Raw genomic sequence first — 24,061 nt, 5'->3', positions numbered from 1 at the left:
AAACAGAAAGCACACCCGCAAAGGAGAACACCAGCCCCTTAGAAAGGGACATCAACCAAAATCAGAACACTAAAATGACAGAAGAAGAATTTTGTATGTGGATTATAAGAAAATTCAATAAATTGCAAGAAAAACTGGATATCCCGACACAAAGAAAACACAAAAAGTTTCCAACACCTGTAAGAAAAATTCAATAAACAAATTGAAATAATAAAGAAAAATGTAACTGAACTCCTAGGAGTGAAGAATCAATTCATTGCACTACAAAACACAGTGGAAAGCCTCAAGAACAGGGTAGATCAAACAGAAGAAAGAATCTCAGAGATTGACAAAATTCAACACCCTTTTATGATAAAAAACACTCAACAAAATAGGCATACATGGGGCTTACCTAAAAATGATACAAGCCATATATGACAAACCCACAGCCAATATCATACTGAATGGGGAAAAATTGAAAGCATTCCCACTTAGAACTGGAATAAGTCAAGGTTGCCCACTATCTCCACTTCTATTCAAGATAGTGCTGGAAATCCTTGCTACAGTAATCAGACAAGACAGTGGAATTAAGTGTGTCCAAATTTAAGAAGAAGAGATCAAACTCCCACTCTTTACTGATGACATGATATTATACCTAGAAAACCCCAAGAATTCAACCAAGAGACTCCTCAAATTGATAAATGAATTTGGTAAAGTCTCAGGATACAATATAAATACACAGAAATCAGAGGCATTCATATATGCTAACAACAGTAAAAATGAGAACCAAATTAAAATCTTAATTCCCTTGAAAATAACAACAAAGAAATAAAGTATCTAGGAATATATTTAACTAAGGAAGTAAAAGACCTTCTACAGTGAGAACTGTGAAACACTGAAGAAGGAAATAGCAGAGGATGTAAAAAGGTGGAAGAATATACTATGCCCATGGGTTGGCAGAATCAACATTGTTGTTATTTTTAATTGGTTTGTCTTTCAGTCTTCATACTTAATATATAAGTTGTTTATACACCATATTTACAGCAATATTCTGTATTTGTGTCTTTACTGTTACCAATGAGTTGTGTACCGTCAGAAGATTTCTTGCTGTTTATTAATGGCCTTTTCTTGCAGGTTGGAGTATTCCTTTTGGCATTTCTTGTGCAACAAGTCTGGTATTAATTAAATATCTCAGCCTTTGTCCAGGAAAGTCTTTATTAGACCTCATGTCTGAAGGATATTTTTGCAGGATATAATATTCTAGGGTTAAAGTATTTTTCTCAGCATGTTTAATATGTCATGCTCCTCTCTCCTGTCCTATAAGTCTTCCACTGAGCAGTCAGTTACCAGATATTTTGGAATTTCTTTATATGCATTTTTTTTTCATTTTTATTGCATCTCTTAGGAGCTTTTCTTTAACCATGAATTCTTGGGAGCTTGATTTTTAAGTGGCTTCATGAAGCCCTGTTTGGGTTAAATCTGCTTGGTGTTTATGACCATCTTATACCTGAATATTGATATCTTTCTTTAGGTATGGAAAGTTCTTATTAATTATTTCTTTGAATAAATATTCTGTCCCAATCTCTCATGTTACCTTTTCTGTAAAACCAAAAACTCTTATATTTACTTTTAAAAGGATGTTTTCTAGATCCTGTAAGTGTGCTTCATTCTTATTTACTCTTTATTTTTTCTCTTACGCTGTGTATGCTCAATTACCTGTCTTTGAGTTCACTAACTCTTTCTTCTGCTTGCTCAACTCTGATGAGAGACTTTTTTATTTCCACATATTATGGGGGTACAAATGTTAAGGTTACATATATTACCATTGCCTCCCCTCCCCCCTTGAGTCAGAGCTTCAAGTGTGTCCATTCCCCAGGTGATGTGCATCGTACTCACTATGTATGTGTATACCCATCCCCTACTCCTCCCTCCCACCTGCTCGACACCTGATAATTGTTTATGGTTTTTTTTAACATGTTGATTACACTTTATATATTTGCCTCTCCCTAGCAAGGGTTACAGATATGCCCTTCCCCTCCACAGTGTTCACCACATCCCTAAGATGTGGGTTTACCCCTGAATCCCTGGTGAACACTACCACCATTTGAGCACCATACTGTTAATCAGTCAGTATCCATTTCATAGCGAGTACATATGGAGCCCATTTTTCTGATCTTGTGTTGCCATACTTTGGATAATGGGCTTAAGCTTAATCCAGGATAGTACAAACGGTGCTAGCTCACTGTCATTTCTTAGAATTGAGTAATATTCTATTGTGAACATATACCGAATTTTAATAATCCACTCATGAATTGCTGGGCACTTGGATTGTTTCCATGTCCTTGCAATAGTGAATTGTGCTGCGATAAACATTTAGGTGCAGATGTCTTTATAAGAGAATGTCTTATGCTCATGTGGGTCAGACTTTGGGGTGGATAATTTCCCTCTAGCTATGCTGGGAAAATTGATTCCTCTGTGGGCACTGACAGAATTTTGCCCTGTGTTATATTCTACTCTGCCAGTGTGGCCCAGACTTTCAATGGAAAGTACCAGAATTACTTCACTTTCCTTCCTATGGCACATAGATTGTCTGTCCATTCTGTGAGCTGACACATCACTGCTAAAGATTGGGGGTTGGTGTAGGCAATGAAAAAATGCCTCTGTGCCCTGTTTGGTTTCTCATCCCTTACTATAATATGAAAACTGGGTAGTATAATCACTCAAGTAATTTTGGACGTTCTGAAGGTGCTTGCTTTGGTGGGTAATTGTTGAATTAGGTGTAATGTGGATAGAATCTTTGGAAGTTTCTATTTGGCTTCATTGCTCCACCCCATCTTTTCTACTATTTTTTAAACATGGGTTTAGATGACAAGAAAATGTTACGCTTTACAAAAGTAAATATTTGGCACTGTGTGGTCACTGTTACATTGCCATAGAGAAATTCTCTCACCTGCCTTGCCTGATTGTGTGCCATAAGACTTTCAGTTCCGAAGGGGTCCTGCCCACATTACATAGGAAAGAATATTACACAGAAGAACAAGAAGAATCTGAACAGACTTTGCTGTGTTTCCTTAATCATTTTTTAATATAACATCATTCTCTTTTTGCCCAACCATATTTATACACAGTCTATACTCTGATAAATTTAAGCATAAACATGGATAATTTCACCTCTACTTTGGTTCTTCATCCTAAAAGACCTCATGTGGTCATGTTAAATAAATTGTTATGCCTTTTCTCCAGTTAATCTACATTTTAGAGTTGATCTTTTTAAAAAAACATTCAAGGTCCAAGGAGAAGTTTCTATATGTGTGATATGGCTAGATGATATGAAAGTCAAAATTGTGTGTATCTATAAGGGGGTGGGCTCATTGTCTGAAAGTAGCAATAAGAAGGAAGAAAAATCTCCACTCTGAGAATGAAAATATCCATCACTTGAGAGAGTGATAAATGAAGCATTAAATTCAGAGGGAAGAAACACATTTGTTACAGAAAATTGGATAAGGACCAGTTTTCAGAAGGGGTTGAAGTGACGCAGTACTTGGTTGATAAGTGACCATGGATTAAAGGGATTTAGGAGGTGGCAAAGTGTAAAATATAAAGTTATGCTTAGCAAGTGGGTGAAGTTCAGATTAAAAATTAATTGGTCATTATGTCTAAGGACACTAATATAGCATATCAGGAATTTGGAGCGATAGAATATATACTCAGCAAAATTTGTGTCCAGAACTTGTTGGGGGACAATAGGGGTAGGGTTGAAATCCAAGGACACTTGTGATGAACAATGTGCCTGGGACCAAGAGTATAAGAGGATTAGTCCGAAAGACTTCAGAGTAGAGAAGAGTCGGGCTGCTGTGAGAGTCGAAGACAGGAACTGTGGGAGACTAGCCAGGATCACACAGGTATGCTACGTCTTCTCAGAGCTTGCTGCTGGGTACATGTTTGCCTGAAAAAGTTATTATTCTAAGAGTGTGCTGAAATGCCCTCTTGATCTCAGCTGGGAGAAGATTGCTTTTATCTCATTGTGCTGGCTCTAATAATTTGAGGAGAACCTGCTAATGAATGATCAATTAAAATGCACAACTTTTAAGTGCTGTTATGTTAACATATGGGAGTGAAAACATTGAACTAAGCATTTTACTGAAGAACCTAGAAAATAGAAAAGGAGAATGGCATTAAATATGATAAAAGCTGAAACTAATATTTTGAAAACAGAATAGCAATGGAATTAAAAATAAGTACAAATGTTCATCTCCTTTATGTTTTTCTGAAAAGATGAAAGGCCAAAGCTGGCAGGCTAAATAAAAGGGAAAACACAAGCAAGAAAGAGTAAACCATAAGTACTACTGCATTTAAATAGGTGATTAAATGAAACTACTCTCTTCAATACCTGGCTGATAAAGTGTAAAATATTGGTGGCATTAACACTATTCCTGAGAAAATACAAATAAGAAATATTGAATTAAGGATAGAAAACAATGAGGAACTTTCAAAATACTATGGAGGATGTTAAAAGGACATTATAAAGTGTATTACTTTCCTAGGGCTACAAAAACTAAGTACCTCAAACTGGATGCCTAAAACAACAGAAGTTTATTTTTCTACAATACCGGAGGCTAGAATTCTGAAATCAGTCTTCTAGGGGAGAATACTGTCTTTCCTGAAGTTTTTGGTAGCCCCAAGCAGTCCTTAGCTTTGGGCCTCTTCACTCGAATTTCTCCAACAACTTTACCTAACAGTCTCCCTCTTTGTCAGTCTTCACATGGGTTCTCTTTTCTGTGTGTGTCTCTGTCTATATCTTACCTCTTCTTGTAAGGACACTAGTTCATCCTGGGTTAAGGACCTAACCTACTCCACTATGAATATGTGCATGCGCTCACACTCTCTAAACACATTCCCCTCCCCACCCCCCACTGCTGCAGGACTTGCTACTCACAGCACAACTTGGACCAAACTCTCAGACCCTTAAATTTCTTCCATTCTGGATTACATTCTTCCTACATTGTGCTCAAGGTCCATGACCAGGAGTTCTCGGGTTTCCAACTAAGACTCATAGAGTCCAAGTCAAAATGGGTACATCAGCAAGAATGGAAGGGCTCCACTAAATCACAAACCTAGAATTTTCATCATTCCATATCTCCTCCCCAGATTCCGAACAAGAGATATGCTTCATTTTTCTTGGAGAAACCATACGCAGGGTTGCTATGGAAATAGGAAGCAGCACCTCTCAGAGCCAATGTAGCCATTGACCACATGTTAAGCAATTACCTCAGCAACAACCTTGTTTCTAAATAAAGTCAAATTCTGAGAACCTAAGAAGTGCAAGAACTTTTGTGGTAATACTATTCAAGGAACTCTCTGCAAAGTTTAAAACTGTCTTTGAAACTTTCAGGGTTAGATAATATATTTTATTTAACCTTTCCAGAGCATGGCAAATGATTCATATTCTCTCAAATATTATACTATTAAAAAATTTAACTGCTACCAAAAACTGGACCAATCATAAAATAATTATAGATTACAAATAGAGAAGTAGAGAATTCTGAATAAAATATTGGCAAGGGATATTAAAGAGAATGATTAAATACAGTGTATGTTGGACAGTTCCATTTAATTCATATATATTTTATCTTAAGGCAAGTAACAATAAATATATTAAGAGATGAATGTTGCCAAGCTTTCTGATCATTGGCAAGAATGTCGTCAATCCCAGTAATGAGAGGTAGTCCTCTACCTTCTATGCTTGTGTTTATATGCATATGCATATCTAGTGGAGTTTGGTTATTTAACAAGTTTTGTTTTATGCATAACTCTTTGACCACTTTTGCCTTCATAATGTCTCTCAGGGTTTGAAAATAAGGTTGAGAAAAAGAAAATTTACATTAAATTTCACACAACAGGGTTAAATTTGATGAAAGTGTGATAGGAAATTGGTTTTAATTGACCATGTATAATATATAAGTACAAACAGAAAAATCTGAAAATAAAAATGGTTTATATGAGAAAATACCTAGTATTATCTGACACATAAATCAAAGTCAATAAATGAGAAATTGAGAAGACTCATAGAGTATAGTGTATGAGTTAGCATGTGTTAAAAGGATTGCTAAATATTTGAGGAAATGACAAAATGTTTGTTGAATGACTAGAAGACATACAGCATTAGGTCTTAACAACAAATTAAAAATATGGGAAAAATCTATGAGTAGAAATTACGTTAGCTAATGGAAATGTGATAATTGTATATCATTGCAAGACTACAGATAACTAACTAATGGGTCACATCTTAGTTACAATAACTTTTTTTCTCCTTTCTAAAATAATCTGTATCTTAGTAGTAGCCTTTCATATAAAACTAATACAAAATTAGACTTTTGTGCTAGGAGAGTCATGTGCAATTTTATTATCTTACTAAATATCTGCTGTTGGAGCATTGAAGAAGGAATAAACCTAATGAACTCATGTTGGAGGTAATCCATGGTCTTGTTAAGAAAACAGTCAGACACTGCAGATTGTCTAGGCAAGGCAAAATCTTTACTCCTGATCAGAAGGCACCTAGCAGCAGCCAAAGCACCCAGCCAGCAGTGTGCCTCAAGGAGGTTCTTCATATTTTATCTCTAATGCACATACAGGGCTGTGTCTCATCCCATCAGTAGGGACTTTGAATTCACAATCTTGCTCTTACCTGATTGACTAAGGCACATTGTTGAGGTAAATAGAGAACAAAAAAGTTTAAACTGCTAAACATGGTTATATTTTTTTTATTGCAATAAAGTAGATTAAAGCAAGGTTGTTGCTCTTGTAGAGTTTTTGCTATGTACTAATAATTATGTAGAGCTTGATATCAGACAGAGTATTTATTCCTTTGGCAGAAAAGATTAGGCCGAGGTCATCTCCTCCTAAAATTTTCACATCTTTTGTATTAGATTTTTTTACTCTTTTCCTCAAATTAGGTAAGGAGGAGCTAAGTTTGGTGTTCTTGGTTTTTTGATAGTAACAACTTGTTTTCATATGGAGGTGAAAAAGGTTGTTTGGTTAATGCTGTTTCTATTAATCTCTGGATTAGTCTCCTAACACAAGGGATAATGCAACAACCCACTAATATTAAGACATCAAATACAATAATTAAGGAGGTTAGTACTGACGTAATCAACCTTTTTCATTTTCTTTCTTTCTTTTTTTTTTTCAGGATATTATAGGAATACAAATATTTTCGTTACATGTTATGACTTTACCATACCCAAGCCATGCTTTGAGGCATACCATTGCCTCACTACAACTCTCACTGTGTTCATTAGATGTGAGTTTAACTAATCCCAAACCCCAACCCTTCCAAAATATTGCTAATGCGTGAGCACCTTAATGTTGATCAGTTAGTGACAATTTGATGGCAAGTACATGTGGTGATTATTCTTCCATTCCTGTGATACCTCACTTCAGAGGATGGGCTCAAGCTCTCTCCAGGAAAATATAAAAGATGCTAGATCACCATCATTTTTTGTAATTGAGTAGCATTCCATTGTATGCATATACCATGTTTTATTAATCCACTCATGGATTAATGGGCACTTGGGTTTTCCACATCCTTGCAATAGTGAATTGTGCTGCCATAAACATTCAAGTGCTGATGTCTTTATTATGAAATGTCTTTTGTTCCTATGGGTGGATGCCTAATAGTGCTATTGCTGGATCCAATGGTATTTCTATTTTTAGTTCTTTGAGGTGTCTCTGATTTCTTTTCCACAGAGGTTGTACTAATTTGCAGTCCCACCAGCAGTGTAAGAGTGTTCCTATCTCTCCCCATCCTCGCTAGCATTTGTTGGTTTGGGATTTTTTTATAAAGGCCAATGTAACTGGGGTTAGGAGATTTCACACTGTGGTTTCATTTGCATTTCCCTGATGATTAGAGATGTTGAGCATTTTTTTACATGTTTGCTGGCCATTATTCTTTCTTCTTTTGAAAAGTTTCTGTTCATTTCCGTTGCCCATTTATTGATGGGGTTGTTGGATTTTTTCTTGTTGATGTTTTTGAGTTCTAGATAGATTCCAGTTTTCAGCCCTTTATTGAATGTGTAGAAAGCAAATATTTTCTCCCATTCTGTAGGCTATTTGCTCTAATGATAGTTTTTTTTGCTGTGCAAAAGCCTTTTAATTTGATCAGGTCCCATTTCTTTATTGTTGTTGCTGCTGTGATTGTTGTGGGGGTCTTCCTTATAAATTCTTTGCCTAGGCTGCAGTCTGAAAGAGTCTTCCCTAGATTTTCTTCTAGAATTCTTAAGGTTTCATGCCTTAGGTTTAAGTCTGTTATCCATCATGAATTGATTTTTGGAAGAGGTGAGAGGTGGGGACCCAGTTTCAATCTTCTGTATATAGTTATCCAGTTTTTCCAACACATTTATTGAAAAGAGATTCTTTTTCCCAGTGCATATTTTTCTCTGTTTTGTTAAAGGTTAGATGAAAATATGTGGATGGTTTCATGTCTGGATTCTCATGCCTTTTCCAAAGGTCTATATTTCTGTTCTTGTGCTAGTAATATGCTATTTTTGTTACTATAGCCTTGTATTACAGGTTGAAGTCTGGTAGACTAATACCTCCCAGTTTATTCTTTTTGCATAAGATTGCTTTGGCTATAGGATGTTTTTCTGGTTACATACAAAGCGTACAATTAGTTTTTCTAGATCTGTGAGGAATGATGATGGTACTATGATAGGAACTACATTAATTCTGTAGATCACTCGGGGTAGTATGGCCATTTTAGCAGTGTTAATTTTGCCAATCCATGAGCAAGGTAGAATTTTCCAAACCACTGCTCCATGACGCTAGTGAAATGGTCATCTACATTGGGGTTTTCAGTTACCTCATTAGACAAGGGAGTAAGTCCTCGCAGAGCTTTGGTGATTGCGCCTTCCAGAGCTGTGTTGTTGGGGATTTAAGTGCAGAACTGGCCTCCAATCTTGACACACACTGTACCTTTTTCTGTTAATATCAAGTCTAAAGCCATTCTATTTCCCCAGGTCATTTTATTGGTGGGCCCTAGTTGTTCAGCTATGTCTTTGATGGCATCCCTGATATAATTTACAAATCTTTGTTGATTCTAGTATACGTAGATGATTCAGCCTACATTTTTATTTACAGTGGACCACCAGAAGAATAAAGATTCAATATAGCCCTTATTTGATATCTAGTTTTGAATTCATTTGGTACCCTTCAGGGGACTCTAATAGCATCAAGAAAAATATGGCAATCAAAAGATCCTCGAAGACAGTTTCTCTTTTTTGTCTGATGTTCTCTCTCCTGAATTGGGAGCTGATGTAACGCCAGCGTAAAGGGACCTCCACTTGCACCAAAGTGCAGGTGCCACTCTAGCTTTTCAGTAAGACGTCAAATTGTTGGTCTTTCATTACCACCAGAGGTCTCCTCATAATATGGAGAGGGGACACTGATCCTGTAGCTTCTAGCAGGCCAGGCTTTCATTGCACCCTATTGTGGTTCTAAGAGTTTCTGCCCCCTCCTCCTGTCTAGAGAGACAGGAGGTAAAGTTGACATCAGAGGCTGGTAGCCTCACAGTCTTCGAAGGCTGACCAGGAAAACTTCTCATGTCATGGAAAAGTAATCATAGGGTTTTGCATGATTTATTTCCTCATGCCATGGTCTACTGGAGGAGAGCTACCATGCAGTGCATGCCCATAGGATCTACAGACCATCCAAGTGTAAAGGAAACTCTTTGGGTCTTCAGGCTTCCTGTCACACAGGCATAACAATCACACTTATTTAGGGTTCCAACAGATATTTGATCCATATTAACCAGGCTCTTTCATTTTTACACCCAGTTTCTATTGAAACTGTTTGCCTCACATCATTGACTTTTATAATGGCTACCTTAGATGGGTCATTAGGGAAAGATATAGTGTTGTTGTGAGTTTATTTCTCTTATTTTATGTTTGATAGTTTATTTAGGTTAGATAGGTCATTAGAAAGATTACCTTTCATTTCTCCCTCTATTTGGTAAAAAAAAATTATATTTAATGAACTTAAAATCTGGGAAGTAAAGGTGGAGGTCTCTTCTGTAGTTGCTTCCTGCTGGACATGAAGGTTGAGATGGCCCTACCTGAACTGAGAGTTTATTTGTTCACAAAGGGGGAGAGGTTTGAATTTTGAGGATTTTAAAACTGAGAGTAGAGGCAGGACAGGAATCACAAAATTTTAAAGGTTTTTTCACCTTTGTTTTGTTTTTTTCCTTCAGTTTCAAATGAGTAACTGGCTGTTCCCAGTTGGCCTTGAATTTAATATAATTCAGTGATAATATAGTTCAGTGAGTATAGATAATATAGATAATATAGTTCAGTGAGTTTTATTGCAATGCCAGTAACTTATCAAATATAGCTTTAGTAGGCAAAAGATACATAGAACCTTTACCCAACTCTATATTTTAATTCTATACTGGCAGATTGATTAAATTTGGAACTTTTAATATTTTGTGTTTATTTGTTTAAACATGTATACAAAAACAGAAGTTTCTAGAAGCCTTGTACATAAATCTTATAAACTGAGAACAGAAAACTTTGTTGGTGTAACTAGAGATTATCATTCATTATAGCCAATTTAATCACATATAAAATCATTTTGTAAATTCTCCTCCACAAACATTATCTCCACTTGCACAGACTATCTTCGACATCCTTGGAGTTTCTGTTTTTGTTCCAGATTTTCTTTCTTAAACCACCAGTTATTTGTTAGGACAAAAATTTTCATACAAGTTTCCTTTCTATACAAAACTATTCTCTTTCTTCTAACTTTCCTTATCAAGCAATCCCATTACTGGGCATCTACCCAAAAGATCCAATGACACTCTACAAAGAAGACACCTGCTCTCGAATGTTTATAGCAGCGCAATTCATAATTGCAAGGCTGTGGAAACAGCCCAAGTGCCCATCAATCCAAGAATGGATTATTAAAATATGGTATATGTATACCATGGAGTACTATTCAGCTCTAAGAAACAACGGTGATATAGCACATCTTATATTTTCCTGGTTAGAGCTGGAACCCATACTAGTAAGTGAAGTATCCCAAGAATGGAAAAACAAGCACCACATATACTCACCAGAAAACTGGTATTAACTGAGCAGCACCTAAGTGGACACATATGTACTATAGTAATAGGGTATTGGGCAGGTGGGAGGGGGGAGGATGGTGGGTATATACATACATAATGAGTGAGATGTGCACCATCTGCTCATGCTGGAAATGTAGATTTGTGGGGGAGGGGAGAAAGGGCATTTATTGAAACCTTAAAATTTGTACCCCCATAATATGCTGAAATAAAGAAAAAAAATACATTTTCATATCTTTAACATTCTTTACATCTCTCTCTCTCCTACTCACTGGTTCCTTCCATCTTATTTCTTACTTTCCTGCTAAAATCATAGAGATAAGACTCCAGGTCTAGATAAAGCATAAAAGAAGGTTGTATGTAAATTCTCAGTTAAGTTTTTCCATGAGCCCAAGAGAGGAACCCTGTGATGTTAAAGGAGTTAGGTGCCTAACTGAACCATATATCTTTTTCCAGTGTAGGGTAAGGCAATTGGGAAGCACAAAAAGGGATGGGCAAAGACTTTATCTCCCAGTGGGCAGAGAGGCTATAGAATACACAAAGAGTTTGTATTTTACCTTTCACTCTGATGATGGAGATAGAGAGGTCATGAAAATTCAGGGAGAGTAGAGTGATCAGGGCCAGTGTTTACTGAAGTCCATATGCATACGGTGACAGAGGATGCTGGCTCAGGGGAGGACTGTCAGTTCTGGCCCCAAGCTCTGATCCCTGGGGCCTTTTTCTCCAGGTACCCAGTTGGTTATATAGCAATCAAGGTGTACTTTTCAGAGCAGGGCGTGCTCCTGGTGTCTTCTTTCCTTAGCCTTCTGGGTATCTCTGTCTGTGAAAAACTCTTTTGTAGAGGCAGACACTGTTCAAAAAGCTTTTTTCTACGCTCAGGTCCGCTATCCATCCCACTCTCTCTTTTTCCACTTGCCTCTCCCCATCTTTGCTATCAAAGACCTTGAAAGCCAGTTTAAACTTCCACTTGTGGAATCTAAGGCACCTGTGAGTAGTTCAGGATCCATCTCCTTTGTCCTCCCTTGTTTGGCTCCTCCCTCCAGGAGGTCAGATAAAGGCCTGACATTTTGAGAATCTTCAGCACATGGGATTTTAGGGTTGGTAGGGGAAAGTAGAGGGGAAACGGGGGGTCAGCAGGGGGATTGAGATTCTCTTTTTCCTCTTTTCCTGTTTCTTCATTGTCTCTCCCTTTAAGACAGAACAAAACAACACAGTCTCTTCTCTACCACAGGGCATAGTCAATTTCTTCCTGAGAGCAGGACTTTTGCTATTAACACATTCTATTAAAAGTTGGTAAACAAACTCAGTCTTTGTATCAACCAAATTTGGGCAGGTCTAGGATCTATTTTGAGTTAAAATTTTTAGTTTTCTTTTCTCTTTTTCTTTCTTTTGTCTTTTTTTTTTTTTTTTTTTTTTTTTTTTTGCATGTTGATGCCTTCTTGATTCAGCACCATTTTTTGAAAAGATGATCTGGGCTCCATTATTTGCCTTTGCCAAATATCAGTTGACTATATTTATGTGGATCTATTTCTCAGTTCCTTATTCTGTTCACTTTATCTATGTGTCTTATTCTTTCATATATACCATACTTTCTTGACTACTGTATCTTTGTAGTAAATCTTACAGTTGGCTCATGTTAATCCTGCAATCTTGTTCATCTCTTCAATAATGTGTTGGCTATTCTGAGTCTTCTCTTCACCATATAAACTTTAGTATATTGTTATTCAAAAAATAACATGCTGTAATTTGATTGGGATTGCCTTAAGAAATTGATTTGGAAAGAACTGATAGCTTGACAATATTGAATCTTTCTATCCATAAACATGGAATATATCTCCATTTATTTGATATTTCTTTGGTTTCTTTCTGTCAGAACTTGGTTTTTTCCTCATATAGATTTTGGACATGCATTGTCAGATTCATACCCAAGTATTTTATTTTACTGTGTGCTAATGTAAATGGTGTTCTATTTTTAATTTTAAATTACACTTGTTTGTTGCTGGTATACATAAAAGCAATTAACTTTCATATATTAACCTTTTATCCTGCAACCTGCTATAATCACTTACTCCAGAGGTATTTTTTCTTGTTGATTCTTTCAGATATTCCACATAAATAATCATGTTTTCTGTAAAAAAGGCAGTTTTATTTCTACTCTCCCTATCTATATTATTTTTATTTTCTTTTCCTGTTTTATTGCATTAAGTAAGATTTCCAGTGTAAGGTTAAAAAGAAATAGTGAAAGCAGAAATCCTTGAGTTATTCCTGATCATAGTGGAAAAGGTCTGACTTTTTCAATCTCTCATACTAATGATATGACATTAGCTGTAGAGTTTTTCTAGATATTCTTCATTAAGTTGAAGAAGTTAACTTCTATTTCAAGTTTATTGACATGTATAGTTAATGGATATTGAATTTTATCAAATGCTTTTTCTGCATTTATTTATTACATGATCATGTGGTTTTTCCAGTTGAATTATCCTTGCATACCTAAGATAAATCCCATTTGATCATGATATATGATTCTTTTTACACATTTTTAAATTTTATTTGCTAATGTGTTAGTTGGGATTATTGCATCTATATGCATATATTTATGAGAGATATTGATATGTAATTTTATTTTCTTATAATTTCTTTGGTTGTGGTATGAGGGTAATGCTAACCTTGTGAAATGAGTTAGAAAAGTATTCCTCCTGCTCTTACTTTCTGGAAAATGTTGTGGAGAAGTGATATAATTTATTTCCTAAATGTTTGGTAGAATTCACATGTGAACCCATCTGGGCATGGTTTCTTTCTTTTTGTTTTGATAGTCTTTAATTATTGATTCAATTTCCTAATGTGCATAGTCTAATTTTTAATATCAATTTCTATAAAGATTTTATAGATTTTTTTCTTTTAAAAGACAATGCTCAATAAAGTAGACAAAGAATATTGACCTAAAATTCAAATAGTTTGGGGTGTTGGCCTCCTATAGATCAAAATGTTTTTATTTTTATATTGACCATATCAGTTATAGTTATAAAAAACAAACATACTCAATTATACAATGTCTATAAGAAACTCATTTTAAATATAAAGATGGGTAGGTTAAAAGTAAATGGGTTGAGAAACAGACACCACGCTTAGACTGATACAAAGAAAGTAGGAGTAGCTATATTAATTTCAGACAGACTGAATTTCAGTGCTAGGAACATTATCACAGAGTAGGAGAAGAGTTACAATAAGAAAGAGGTCAATTCTCCAGGAAGCATAACCATCCTTAATATGTATGTACCCAACCACAGAGTCTCAAAATACATGAGGCAAAAACTAATGGAGCTGTATCTTAGTCTGTTTAGTCTTGTTTAATAGAATACCTGAAACTGGGTAGGTTATAAAAAAAAAAGAGGTTAATTTTGTTCATGATATTGGTGGTTTAAAAATTCAAGATTGGACACATGCAATCTAGTAATCACCTGAGGCTGCTGCAACTAAAGGCAGAATGTGGAGGAGAAGCCAGTGTTTACCAAAAAATCACATGGTGAGAGAGAAATGAAAAGAAAACTAAGCAAGCCTTATTCATTTTTTTTTTTTTTTTTTTTTTTTTTTTGCAACAGAGTCTCACTCTGTTGCCAGCGGTAGGGTGCTGTGGCATCAGCATAGCTCACAGCAACCTCAAATTCCTGGGCTCAAACAATTCTCCTGCCTCAGTCTCCCAAGTAGCTGGGACTACAGGCATGCACCTCCAGGCCTGATTAATTTTTTTTATATATTTTGTAGTTGTCCAGCTATTCTTTTTTTTAAGGGACAAGGTCTCACTCTTGCTCAGGCTGGTCTGGAACTCCTGTACTCAAATGATCCACCTCCCTCAGCCTCCTAGAGTGCTAGGATTTCAAGTGTGAGACACTGTATCCAGCCTCCATACTCTTTAAAACAACCCATTGTCTGGGATACTAATCCATTTGTACAAGACCAAAATTCACTTCTCCCTCCTCCTCTCAAGAGGGCATTAATCTATTAATGAGGGATCCACCTCTATGTCCAATACACCTCCACTTTGGCCCTACCTCCAAACACTTACACATCGGGATCAAATTCCTACATGAGCTTTGGTGGGGACAAACTAAACCATAGCAAGTTGCAAAGAGTTATCTGTTTAGATATCACCACTATTACAGTTGGACGTTTCAACATCCAGTATTAGAAATGAACCGATTCAGTAAGCATGGACAAAATAATCAGTAAGGACATAGTTGAACTCAACAGCACCATCAATCAATTGGATATAAAGAATGTCAATCAACTACTTCACACAATAACAGCAGAATACAGATTTTTCTCAAGATCACATCGACCATTTAACATGATAGAGCATATTCTGGGCCATACAACACACCTTAACAAATTTTTAAAAATAGAAATTACGTAATATCTACTTTAAGACTACAAAGGAATTAAACAAGAAATAAATACCATAAAGAGGGTCTGAATCTCATAATACTTGGAGATTAAAATACACTTCTAAATAACACACGGGTCAGGGAAAGATATCTCAAGATACAAGATATATATATATATAAAACATATCTCAAGCAACATGAAAATATATCTTGAACAAGATGAAAACACACTTCTCAAATATTTGTATCATATAGGTAAAGCAGTGTTTAGGGGAACATTAACACTGTATATAAGGGAAGAAAAAAAGAACTACATATATTATTTAAGCCTCCACATTAGGAAACTAGAAAAAGAGCATCAAATTAAATCCAAAATAAGCAGAAAAAAGAAATAATAAAAGAAATTGTAGAGAAGAGTTGATGAAACTGAAAATAATAAATCAATAGACAAATTGAATGAAACTAAAAGCTGGTTCTTTGGAAAGATAAGTAAAATCAATGCAACTCCAACCAGGGTAACAAAAACAAAAACAAGACAAATAAACAAAACAAGAAAAAAATCAAGAGACAGAGAGGACACAAATTACTCATATCAGAATGATTGAGGGGAACATCATTGTAGATATTACAGACATAAAGGTTTATAGTGGAAGAGTGTGAACCATTATAATCCTTTATGCCCAACTGGACCTGGTAGACATACACAAAACATTCCACACAACAGGAGCAGAATGCACATTCTTGTCAAACACACATGAAATAGTCACCAGGATAGATCACATGCTACATAACTAAAGAAGTCTCAAATTTTAAAAGACTGAAATAATCCCAGGTATCTTTTTCTGAATCTAGTAGAATGAAACTAAAATCAGTAAAAGAAGCAAAAGGAAAAAATTAACAAATACATGCAAATTAAAAAGCACAATCATGAAAAGTCAATGGATACAAGAGGAAACCAAAATGGAGATAATATACCATCTTGAGACAACAAAAATAAAAACATAACACAGAAAAATTTATGGTATTGAGAAAAGGAGTATTAAGACTGATAAATAGGAGTAGTAATTTTATAGGGTTGAATGCATACATCAAAAGAAATGGTATCAAATAGGCAACCTAACCTTAAATCTGAAGAAATATCAAAATAAGAAAAAGACTCAGAAAAAGTTAGAAGAAAGAGGAAATTATAAAGAATAGAGCAGAAACAAATAAAATGGAGAATAGAAAAAGACCAATAAATTTCATAATTGGTTCTTTGAAAAAAATAAACTAAATTGACAAACCGTTAGCTAGGCTAAAAAAAGAGAAAGAGAAAACAAACAAATAATCAGAAATGGAAGAGCAGACTTTGCAACATGCTAAAGGGGAAAAAGTTATAAGGGACTATTATGAAAAGTTATATGCCAACCGATTGTACAGTCTAGAATAAATGGGTAAATTCCTAAAAGCCATCCAGACTGACTCATGAACAAATAGAAAGCCTGAATACAGTGATAACAAATAACGAGAATGAGTCAATAATCAAAGTTCTTCCAATAAAGGAAAGCCCAGGACCAGATGGCTTCACAAGTTGGTTCAACCAAATAGTTATAGAAAAATTTATATCAATCCTCCTTTACGATTTTAGAAAAAAATGTAGGCATTTGTCACACATCATGCCAAAAATGAATATGAACTTTACCTCTAAGGCAAACAACCCCACTCCCCAGACAAAAAAGTGACCAGATCTGTGTTTAACAAAGATATTCCATGTGTAACTTTCATAACCTACTACTGAATCCACCCCATTGTTTATTTGTTAAATTGTAATCTCAGTAACATTAGTTTAAAAACTTTTCAAATGATAACTTACAAGCTGAATTGTGTTGAAAGCAACAGATATTAAAATCATCTCAAAACTTAAAAAAAATTTTAGAAAAAGTAGAATAGGGCATACTTCCAACTTCTTTTTAGACTGAAACATTACACTCCAAAGACAGTTATATTACAAAGACTTTACATTCCAAAGACAGTCAAAGGCTCTACAGAAAGGATATTGCAAGCCAATATGCCTAAAGAATATAGGTAAAAAATCCTGAACTAAATGTTAGCAAACTAAATTCAACAGCATATTAAAAGGATCATATACCATAATTAAGTGAAATTTATGAATGAGATGTTAGAAGATTCAACAAATGCAAAATAATCAGTGTGATGATTCACATTAATGAAAAGAAGGATACGAATTACATGATCATCTCCACAGATTCAGAAAAGGCATTTGATGAAATTCAACACACTTTCATAATAAAAACTCTAAAAAATTAGGTATATAAGGAAACTACCTCAACACAATAAGATCTACATATGAAAAGCCCTCAGCTAACATCATACTCAAAAGTGAAAAGCTGAAACCTCCTCCTCTAAGATCTAGAGCAAGGCAGGGTACCTATTCACATCACTTCTGTTGATTATAGTATTTGAAGTCACACCCAGACAAATTAGGTAAGAAAAAGAAACAAAAGTCACTAAAATCTGAAAGGAAGAATTAAAATTATCAGTTTGCTGATAACATGATCTTGGGGGAAAACTCTAAAGTCTTTACCTACACACAGATGTACACACAAACACACACATGTGCACACACAACGAACATCAAAAATGAGTTGTGCTTTTACACACTACCAAGAAATCTGAAAAGAACATTAAAGAAGCAATTTTATCTACAATAGCATCACAAAGAATAATATATTTCTGAATAAACTTAATCAAGGAAGTGAAAAACTTGTCACCTGAAAACTACAAACACTGTTGAAAGAAATTATAACAGATGAAAATAAATGGAAATGTATTTAGTGTTCACGGTTTGGAATAATTAATTTTGTTAACATATCCATATTACCCCAAATGATCTACAGAGTCAATGCAATTCCTATCACCATCCCAATTATATTTTTAACAAATAGAGACGATTCAAAATATATGTGCTGTTCAGGGTTCAGCCTCTCAAGTGTGGTGGAAGAACCCTGATCAGCACATATATTTTAAAATGCACTCTGAGCATATCCTCTAACTTTAACCAATACTCGGTAATTGATGACTTGTAGATTGGAATTGGTCGTTGATTGGAATTCCATGTGGTAGTCATGGAATGTGTGTTAGGATTTAGAAATGTCTTGCACATCACATAAAATGTGTGTTGCTAACTGTAAATATCATCATCATGAACGCATGCTCCTCAAATCAGGTTTACTTTTCTAAATGATTGTACTTATTTTCTGCCTTCTCATGTTCAAATAGTCTCTCCTGGGTCACTAGCCATCCTTGTTATGATCTTTTGTCCCTTTGGCATGACTCCAAAACCACTGAAATTACTTTGCTTTTCTGATAAGGTAAAGGTCTCACAGCTTCACCATCTTTGTTCTGATCCCAAGGCATGTATTTGGCTACTCTTCATGGAATTCTACTTCTTTCTAGTAGAAATTAATAGTAGATCCCAAATCTAATCACCAGTAGAGGTAAATTAGACTATTTTGCTTTAATACCTGGGGACAGAAAAGCGGCTCTTTAAGTCATTCTAATAACAGAACTAGTCTCTGTCTCTCTGCTGTCCTCCTTCCCACCTCCCTACCAGTTCGTAGCTTTGGCAAGAAACACATGTGGATGATGCTAACTAATCTTTAACTTTCATAAATCTCATTTTAGAAGAGTAGCTATCAAACTAAGATTTAAACTTATAGAGTCTCCTTCAAAGTATATTTTTAGAATTATTTATTTCCTTTTCTGTTGGAATGACTCTTTGCCCAAGCTACCTGGAATTGCTTTCAAATTGTGCATTTCTTATGATTTTATTGATTTTAATCCTACAATTAGCAATTTGGAAAGAAGAAGAAAAGATGAGCTTCCTATGAACGAACTCCCAAATTAAAAAATTTTCAGAGTTTGCAATATTAATATAATAAAATAATGAAAGGTAAAATATATACATAGATGATGACTCACAAGATTCGGGTTAAAACCTTTCCTCTACCACTTTTCATGTTGACCCACTATTTGAATTTGTTCTTTCATCTCCTAAAATTCTTTCCTAAAGTTCTTCCAATGTTTATTTTGTCATTATGGACAATTTAATTGATCATCTTCAATTGATCATCAATTGATCTTCATTTGATCATCAATTGATCTTCAATTGATCATCTTCCCAGGCTTCCTTGAATATATTCATATATGTGACTTCCTGGTTTTATTATCCCTATTGTTCTAAATAAGTTATAAGTTAAGAAATAAAATCATATTTTAGTAAAAAATTATCAGAAAATATAAGGACCTAACTCCAGAAAATGTGCAGAGAAAAGCTTCTATAAAATTGCTAAAACCTAATGCCCATACTACAGTTACAGACCAAAAAAAAGAAAAAAAAAGACATAGATGATAAAGAATTCTTTGACTAGTCTAACAGGCAAATGTTTCTCACACTTGTTTAAATCAAATGAATATATTTTTTTATAGTAGAATATATGAAACATCTGATATCATCATTTTTTGAAATTCTTACAGTTATTACTTTCAGCTCTCCTCCCTGTAGCTATATGAGTGCAGCATATACACAAAAACAATTACCCACCCCTTGAATAGCAGGCTCCTGGGAATTGGAGCAAGTGACACACACCCAGCATTGGTTTTTAGTGCTAGAATGTGATATATGTTTATGGGGAAAATAAAGATTCAATTTCTTTTTTGAATCTTGACTGAAAGGCAATAATTCTGATGAAGATATAAAATTCATCTAAATATCATTCAAAGAATGTTATATGTTTTCTGCAGGTACTGCATTATGGAAGATTCAGAAAGAGAATTATTGAAATTTAAAGGATTTTATTTTCAGCGTAAAGGATTGGATATTGGCTTTTTAGAAAATTTAGATGATTTTAAAATTAGAGATGATGATGTCTTCGTAGTCACATACCCCAAATCTGGTAAGTTCAGTATTCCAATAGCTAATCTAAGACATAAAATAATACTTCTATAATATGAGAATTTAGTTTTTACTAGTATTACATACGTCCATACAATGTTAATCCTTTCGACATACAAAACTCATTATTCAATATCCCCTGAAAAAGATTTTTTACAATGACATATAAGTTATTTCAGATTTGGCATTGGAATGGGCATGATTTTAAAACTGTTAGACTTAAGATAACATCAAACAATGAATGCTGAGATGGGATGAGAAAGAAAGCAAGAATATTAGCATTTAGTCAGGTATTGGAACATATATTTGAAGAGAAAAGAAGGAGAAAGTTAACATACTATTATATTACAAAATAATTCCTAATCATTTTTAATTATCTCTAGGTCATAGAATTGTGTGTTTGATTAAAGCAATACGCTAAACAGAAATTCAGTTAGGAAAACCCTAAAGGGTTGTCTCTCTCCTTGCAATTGCCTTGCTGTGCTTTTACTTCCTGCCTGAGCATCTGCTTCAGGGCCTGGTGCCTCCAATCTTTCCTTGAGCCTGCTTTTCCTGCTATTTGACCCAACAAACTAAAGCCTGATTTCAATTCCATTTTCTACTCTCTTTAGCACCTCTCAGGTGGCCCAGTTTTACATCATGTATTGTACTCTGAAGACACATTCTGTCTGCAGTGACCCCTGCCGCTCAATGAGTCTGACAGCTCATCACACTAGTCCAATTCCAATGCCATAGCTTCCTGGTCACTTTGAAAAAGGTGGCCAAATGGTGAATCTTTTAACTTCTTAAAAAAGGGTCTCTACACCATAGAAATGTATCACCATTTATATCATCACAGACATTTCAGAGTCTTTGTATATGCAAAACATTAATTCTTCACAAAAAAGAATCATGTGCTCTGAGAGCCATTCAAGTGTCTAAATAAATGAACAGGACATACTTCTATATTATAAGATTCAGAGCGACGAAATACAAGGTGTGAGTACTTAAAAATATTTTTGGTGCTTTAGCTGACTTTGATCCAACACATCTGCTCTAGGGAATCTCTAAAAGCATGTTGCTGCCTCAGGCCCTTAGCACATCCTGTCTCCTCTTGCAGAAATGCTCTTCCCTAGACATCTGTATGGAATATTTCCTCTTCTCCTTTGCTTCCTTATTTTACTATTACTGTATCAGTGAAACTATTCTGAATGGCCATAACTAAAAATGCAGCCTCACGAGAAAAATATTCCAATAATTTTTGCTGATTAATTTTCCCTTCACAATATAATATTTATGACCTTACGATATATGACATATTTTGTACATTAAACTTTACATTATGTTCAAACCTAGGAAAACCACAAGGCATTTATGGAAGAATATATGCACCTTCTAATATACATAAGTATATTATTTATATCTAGTAGGACTATAGATCATATATGTACTATATTAACAATATATATGTATGGGACTTGGTTCACATAATTATGAAGTATAAGAATATGTACTTAGGAAGTAGGAGATGCAGAAAGTCTGTGGTGTAATTCAGACCAAGATTGAGGGCATCAGGACCAGGGAGACAACGGTGTAACTCCCAGTATGAGGACAAAGCCCTGGGACTCAGGGGGTTTACTGATGCAAGTGCCAGGGTTCAAAGGCCCAAAAACATGGAGCTTCAATGTCCAGTGGTCACAGAAGCTAATATCCCAGGTCAAGGAGAGAAAGAATTAGCCTTGCCTCCACTTTTCTGTTCTATTTGGGTTCTCAATGGATTGTGTGATTCCTGGCTGCAAAGGTGAGGAAGGATGTTCTTATCCTACTCATTCAAACCCTAATCTGTTCTTTAAACACCCACACTGAGACATCCAGACATAATATTTTACTGGCAATCCAGGCATCTCTTAGCCCACTCAAGTTACATATAATATTAACCATCACATAGACTAACAAGAATTAGAAAGGTGAATATGTAAAATGCTGATAAGGGTGGATAGAGATCTACATGCATTAGCGTTTACCCATGGGAGAAGAGGCTGAAGCAGCCATTTTCTGAAGAGCAAACTGGTACTACCTGGACATATTAGGTACAGAAACACTAAGTATCACAGAAAAAAATCTGAATAGTCATAACTTTGGAGAGGAGAACTTTATTTCTCATAGAGAGTCAGAAGCTCCAGGGAGGAGGCTCAGCCTCTGGTTGAAATCAGAAATGAACCACTTTGAAGCAGGGAAGATGAGACAAGAAGTTATTCTGAACAGCTTGGCCAAGTATACCTGTTCAATAGATTTTAGAGGCAGTTATGAAAATTCTCCAAGGGAAGATGCACACATGCACAATAAGCAAACATGCGTGTCACATACATTCCGTGTTCATTTTGGGGCTGGATACAACATTTAAATGCATTCCAGTTAGGCCCTATGCATCAAAAGGTAAAGTAAGGACACAAAGGCACTCAGTAATCAGCCTCTATAAACTGGCCAGAAATACTCCATTGGGGGTGGTCTCTAGTCAGGAAAAAGTTACTGAAATCAATCTCTTGTCCAATCAAAGGTACAGTTGTGGCGTGTTGAATAGTGCCTCTGTTAGTCAGCATAGGGCAGTCAGTGAGTGAAAATTGTCTCAGTATTGCTTATCACCAGGCCATTGTGTGCTTAGCTGCTAGAAAAAAGAAACACTTTGTGGTACTTCAAACCTAGTTCATACTTTAAATGTAGGGGTGCATGATGGAACCCTTGCCTGGCATGGCTTTGGTCCAGATTATAGTTTGGTATCTAAGACAGCAAGTAGGCACATGTGGTCATAGTCTTCCCCAGGAATACTGAAGACTACAGCCACCATTATTTAGGTAGTGAGAGGAACATATAAGGTGCATATCACCTATACCTGCCATCAGGGATGTATGCTCAACAATGATCTTACTCACCATTGGTGACTGAATAGTCTTTGGAAACAAAGGCTAGGAGGAAATTGTTGAGAAGCAACAGGTTTTCTCCTAGCAGAAATCTGATAAACATTCCCCCTGGGACTCGTGAAGTTTTAGTGGGGTAAATCAATACTTTCAACACATTTTGACTGAAAATGCTACCAATACAAGGAGTGATTTAAATCTTAGTCCCAAATATTAAGAAAACTAAATGTCCAGTCTAATTGGATTTAATCCAAATGCCTTTCTCAAAGCTCACTTAAAAGCCAATGGACAAACTTCAGTTAATAACTGTTTATTTCTGTCTACATGTTGCTGTCAAAAATTTTGTAGGTACTTAAACACCGTTTTCTTAAGCAGCAATCAGGAGTCAAACATGGAGAAAGTGGGAAAGTTTCAAGGTTACTTCTTCACTGCAATTCCCTTTTTCTGTGATTTATTAGCTAATGCTCTAAGGATGAGGTTCAAGACAGAACTCTAAAGATAAGCACAGAAGATAATTTGAAAGTTACCATATACAAAGCAGAAGAAACCTCAAAGAAGGGATCAAAGAATAAGCCTGGTGAAAAACCCAAATGGAACATCCAAAAAGGAAAAATTAAAGCAATATATGTTCACCTTAGCATTATGTCACTTTGCATACATCAAATTGTCATACAACATTTATGTAAACATAACAACAAACAAACTTTATTTGACCACAAAACTGTTTATATATATTTTT

General features: G+C 35.3%; 1 protein-coding gene across 1 annotated transcript in view; it reads left to right on the top strand.

Moving 5' to 3' along the window:
• The first annotated feature begins 3,690 nt into the window (after positions 1-3,690).
• LOC105865351 (amine sulfotransferase-like) overlaps positions 3,691-24,061 on the top strand; it is a 34,184-nt gene continuing 13,813 nt past the window's right edge. Inside the window, exons 1-2 of the mRNA XM_012753840.3 lie at positions 3,691-3,881; positions 20,278-20,429. Of these exons, the coding sequence (XP_012609294.1) occupies positions 20,288-20,429 (142 nt within the window). The 5' untranslated portion in view covers positions 3,691-3,881; positions 20,278-20,287. The remainder of the gene's footprint in view (positions 3,882-20,277; positions 20,430-24,061) is intronic.

The sequence above is a fragment of the Microcebus murinus genome, chromosome 5 (genome assembly GCF_040939455.1).
Source record: "Microcebus murinus isolate Inina chromosome 5, M.murinus_Inina_mat1.0, whole genome shotgun sequence".
In the NCBI taxonomy this organism is placed as follows: domain Eukaryota; kingdom Metazoa; phylum Chordata; class Mammalia; order Primates; family Cheirogaleidae; genus Microcebus; species Microcebus murinus.
The sequence above is the reverse complement of the archived record's forward strand: the minus strand, read 5'-3'. Positions and strand labels throughout refer to the sequence as shown.